The following is a 5,000-nucleotide window of genomic DNA, read 5'->3' as shown; positions in this document are numbered from 1 at the left end:
TCGTTTCATTGCGTGTTTTATACTTAAGGAAGTCCCAAAGAACTCTCGGATCCTGTATTTCTCTATTTTCCTCTATCCACTCCCGCTTTTTTCGTTTATCTTATTCACATATTCTTCGTCTTCCAATAAACTTGCATTAAATTTCCAAAAGGAAGGTCCGTAACTCGTGTTTTCCATGCCATTGATATGTAGCGTAATGGCAGAGTGATCAGACCTAATGGCAGGAATAATGTCGACCTTCTCTACCTCTTCTTGAATGCAATTGGTTATTAGCCAGTAATCTAGGCGGCGTTGAATTGCTGGATTTTTCTGTCTCCAAGAGAAACGTTTAGCACCTGGATTTCTGATTCTCCAAATGTCTGTCAAATCAAATGAGGAGCACAGATTTTATATTTTTTTTAGAGGATTCTTTTAATTTTGGTTTCCCTCCCGATCCATCTAAATCAGGATTCAAAATAACATTGAAATCGCCACCTATTATTATCCGATGGTCTGCATCAGTTTCCACTTTAGCTAACTCATTATGAATTTCATCATAAAAAACACATTGCTTGTTGACCTTATTCGGAGCATAGATATTTACAAAAATAAAAGGTTGACTTTGCACAATGCCCTTCAGAATAACATAACGACCCAATTCATCTTGTTTCCATACCTTCAATTGGCAGTCAAGTCCTTCCTTGACAAGTGTTAAAACACCTCTGCTGTGTTCCGAGCCGTGGCTAAAAAACAGCTCTCCCCTCCACTGGGACTTCCACACATTCTCCAGCTCGGGTGTGCTACATGTTTCTTGTAGCAAAATTATATCAGCTTTGTCTTTCATACACCAGTGAAAAAGCGCCTCCCGCTTATCAAATGACCTGATCCCTCGAACATTTAACGATAAAAATCCAAAATTTAGATTAAGTTTTGTGAACATTACTAATTTCGTAAATCGTTAGAAAAATACTCCTGATCATAATTAACAAATTGCCAAAACTTTCAGCCAGAAAACTTAAAAAAAATAATTTGTATGTTGCGTGTGCAAAATATGGAAAAAACATAATCTAAATAACATTGAAAAAAAATACAAAAAGACTATTTTACAACCATAACACCTACAACACCAATAAGACATACAAATAAAACAGTAGCCAGCGATGAAGCCGGCTGTTTTAAATTGCGCTACTAATGAACTGAATCTTGCACGTATGATGTTAATTTTAGAATCCAAACATGCAGCTCCATTTTAGCAAATAAAACGAAAAATAATGTATGCCGTTACATGTTCGTGAAGAAAAAAAAAAACTTTTTCTTTCTTAAACTTTGGCATCAATTCTTTTCTGCGGTTTACGATTTCTTTTGGTAGGTCTGCCGATATTCCAAGACACTTTCCTTTCAGCTTCTTTGCCCTTGCCATTACCAACTCTCTATCAGAATATCGCAGAAACCGAGCCATGATCGGTCTTGGCTTATCTTGTGAGGGTTTGCGCCTCCCGATGCGATGAATTCTTTGAAACTCAATGGTATCCGCCTCACCGATATCCAGCTCATTCTGCATAAATCCAACTAACACCCCTTTCACGTTCTCCTCTGTGGTGCCAGATGCTTCTCTGATCCCATGAAAGCGAAGGTTTTCTCGTCGTTGGTACACTTCCATGTAAAGCTTTTCATCCCTCAATGTTTCGATCTCTCCCTGAAGCTTCCTCTCCACCCGCGCCGTTTTTTCTTGAAGAGATTTTTCCCAGTACTTCGTTTTCTCCTTCATGTTCTCAATTTCGGAGTTCGCAAAAGACATTCCTTCGTCTAACACGTGCACCTTTAATGATGATGCGGCGTCTTTGCTAAACGATTCAAAGCGTTCGACCTTCTCTTGCAGTCGATTAACCTTTCCGTCGACAACTTTCACGTAGCTTTCAAGATTGTCCAGTTTCTTCTCCATCTTATCAAGTTATCCTAAAACTAATTCAATCTTGGACATTACTTTTTTAACCACCTCAAGCGTCGCGACAACATCATCGGTTTCGCTTCCCGACTCCGACTCCATCTGGTCTTTTGATTTGATTTTCTTTTCCAGCGGGGAAAGAGAATCTTCTTCAGACGATATTGACTCATTTCTCCAAGCCGGTCCAGTTCTTTCTATATGGGTCTTTCGTTTAAACTTTTGTACCTTCTGTGCCATGTAACCAAGGTCATATACAAACTTTTGTAACGGAGCTAGCAAGAACAAGTCTACACTCTCGCCATGCTCGACCCAGTCTTCGTTCGTGCAGTTCAGTCTAAATTTGAATGCAATATTTTGACATGTCAATAACAAAGGAGAAAATAACTTATGGTGAGGTGTGGTGTTCAAATATTACAGTCAAACCGACTTTGCAAACTTCCGCCGAAACATTGGTATTTTGATTGACAGTTTGAGCCGAATAAGTTGCAACCTACGCGAGTAAGTTGCTCAGTTTATTTGGTATCTCGTGCCAAGAACTCGTTGAGATTTTCCAAAATTTTTCAAGTATTACTTCAATATTTTGAAGACAGGTTTGCGAGTTTTTACGTGGATGAGCCACTGAGCACACATCAAGATCTTCTCGACCGCGTGAAAAAAGCTGTACCGTTTCTTCAAGGCGTTGACGACCAGCAAATCGTAATATACAAAGATCTTTCTTTGCAAACGTTTATTAATATCGACAGGAACGACAGTTTAGATGTCTCCGAAGCTTTTAGGAACGCTTCGCCTTGTGGATCAGGCAGTTACCGACGCGTCTATTTGAAGGTAAGAGAGTGACTCTTCGTTTTTATTGAAAAGACGCTCTGATTCGAAAGAGGCAAGCGCGGAAAGCATGTCAACAAAGTAACACAGGAGCCTTCTTTCCTCGTTTGCGAGCAGTGTAAATTCTGAGAGATCGTCAGTGGCACACGTTTTTGACTGGAAAACTTCTAAAGGAAATCAGCTATGGTAGAAGCTTCAAAGTCTTAGCGACATCAAACTGGCTGTCGAAACACACATTCGGGAACTCGAAATTGATGTAGTTGAGCCGCCGCGCGTTGGCAGATACGCAAGGATGATTTGCGGCTGATTGTCACATTCGTGGCCACACGGCTGAAGGAAACCGCCTCTATTCGTGTAAACTCCTCGTTGTCAATCATTTATTTCTTGTGGACTTAAGAAGCAACACCCTGAACATACTGAGGAAATAAGGAAAATGGACACTGTTACAATGGAAAAGAAAAACTTCGATTCTTTTCAGTCTAAATCTATATCAGCATTCTCGTCAGCAGTTACTTCGCCACTGACGTAACTATGGACTGACTAAAGCCTTCCCAGAGAAATACTCGTTACAAACGCCACAAGGACAACTGGAATTGCAAAAAGACATTGCAACATTGAGATTAGCTTGTTCTAATAAAATTCTTTCACGTGCAGATGCAAGCGACCGCGAACCATTTACATCATTTCTGGAGAAACAAAAAACATCATCAATGAAGTTTATGTTCAAGTAGATGTAAACGCAAATGGAAATCAAACAAATGTTGTTTCTGCCGTTTCACCTCTGCGAGCAGAGCGGAGAAATAAAAAATCAAGAAGTCCCAGCTCAGGATCTAGTGAAGAGTCGGAGTCGTCACCTGAAAGAAAAAGGAAGCGTCGAAAGAACAAATCTAGTTGCAAGAAGAGCCATTTGATGAAGTCTCGAAAAAAGCACCGAAAATACGACAGCTTTAGTGAGTCAGAAGATGATCGCAGTCGTTCAGAAGAGAAAAAGACTAACGTTGGAAAGGCTGCTGCAGACTCGCGAAAATGTAGTTTAGACGAATAAGCGACAATAGCGAGAGCTAAGCGATCGCTTTCAGGTAGATAACTTTCTTATTGTCAGTTTTTGTACATCGTGATGGGTTGAGTTTAAAGGAACCATAAGTTATGTGCTTGCATTGTAAAATTGTACGAAAACGGGGCTGTAAGTGTTGCGTTTACCTGGGGTGTCTTGAAAACAAAGACCCCTAAGACCCCTAAGATCCCTAAGACCCCCCTCAGACCCCAAAACTTGAAAACAAAGACCCCCCATTTCTTTACAATTCGTTTTTTTGGGGGGAGGGTTACTCCTCTCCCCAGTACCCCCCAGAAAAATCGGGAGGGGAGAGGGGAGGCCATTCTTGCAGTTTTTTTCTTGTCAACAGCTCTGAATGGAAAAGCTAAACCCTGAGCATGCAAGGAAGATAATTTATCCCTGTCGGGATATTGTTCAAACTTTTTTCACCAATTGACAAAACCACGCACCAGGCATTAAAATGAATTTTGCGAAAATGTATAACCTTCTAGGTTTGTGTGCAGTCGAGTGCGATTCAGTTACCTTAATGCTACTTATTTTCGTGGGAATTTAATTTCACAATTTTCCGAAAACATTTACGGATCGAATAATGTGCAAAGATCCAATTTGACTCATCTTTTCTTCGTGGGGACCAGAAACCCTACAAACTACTAATAACCAAAAGTTAGGAAGTACAGGCGAGATCGATGCAAGGTGTTGTGGGATTAATAAAAGTTTAACAGACGTGTACTGTGACATAAATATTCCTCGCCGGCAAGCGATTTATGATTTAGTTTGCCCAAGAGCTCAGGCAGGATCTGCATTGCTGTATATTTTCGGTCATGTATGGTGACGTACAGCGCTGACACCGGTGTCTAAAGTTTTATTCCAGGCTACTGGCCCTCACCAAGTCTCACGACTTCACGATGTCTGTGTAAAGTTGCAAGTCACTGCAGTCAACTAAAATTAGACTCAACAGAGTTGCCAGTCGATTCAAGTGAGCTTTTTCACAAATTATTCCTTGAAAAGCAGAGCATTTTACTGGATCAGTTAACTGCGTCAGTTAACGCGCTGTAAAATCCAAGGTGATCTATTTTCAAATTTCCTCTCCCCCCTACCCTCTTTGAATTAAACAAGTTCTTTAGGTCGGGTAGAAAGAAAAAGGAGAGAGTACTGGGGCGAGGGGGAGTACAGTGCAGTTGTCAGTTTGTCAACCTCGCG

General features: G+C 40.7%; 1 protein-coding gene across 1 annotated transcript; it reads right to left on the bottom strand.

Annotated features, from left to right (window-relative positions):
* Positions 1–1,228: 1,228 nt before the first annotated feature.
* On the bottom strand, positions 1,229–2,453 carry LOC145501798 (uncharacterized). Its single transcript, XM_081481190.1, has one exon. It carries the CDS (start codon positions 1,919–1,921, stop codon positions 1,229–1,231), a length of 693 nt encoding a protein of 230 aa, XP_081337316.1. The 5' UTR covers positions 1,922–2,453.
* Positions 2,454–5,000: the final 2,547 nt, after the last annotated feature.

This window comes from Orbicella franksi, chromosome 10 (genome assembly GCF_964199315.1).
Source record: "Orbicella franksi chromosome 10, jaOrbFran1.1, whole genome shotgun sequence".
NCBI lineage: Eukaryota > Metazoa > Cnidaria > Anthozoa > Scleractinia > Merulinidae > Orbicella > Orbicella franksi.
The sequence above is the reverse complement of the archived record's forward strand: the minus strand, read 5'-3'. Positions and strand labels throughout refer to the sequence as shown.

Coding starts and splice junctions, on each gene's coding strand:
- LOC145501798 (XM_081481190.1), bottom strand. CDS start 1,921: ATGGAGAAGAAACTGGACAATCTTGAAAGCTACGTGAAAGTTGTCGAC.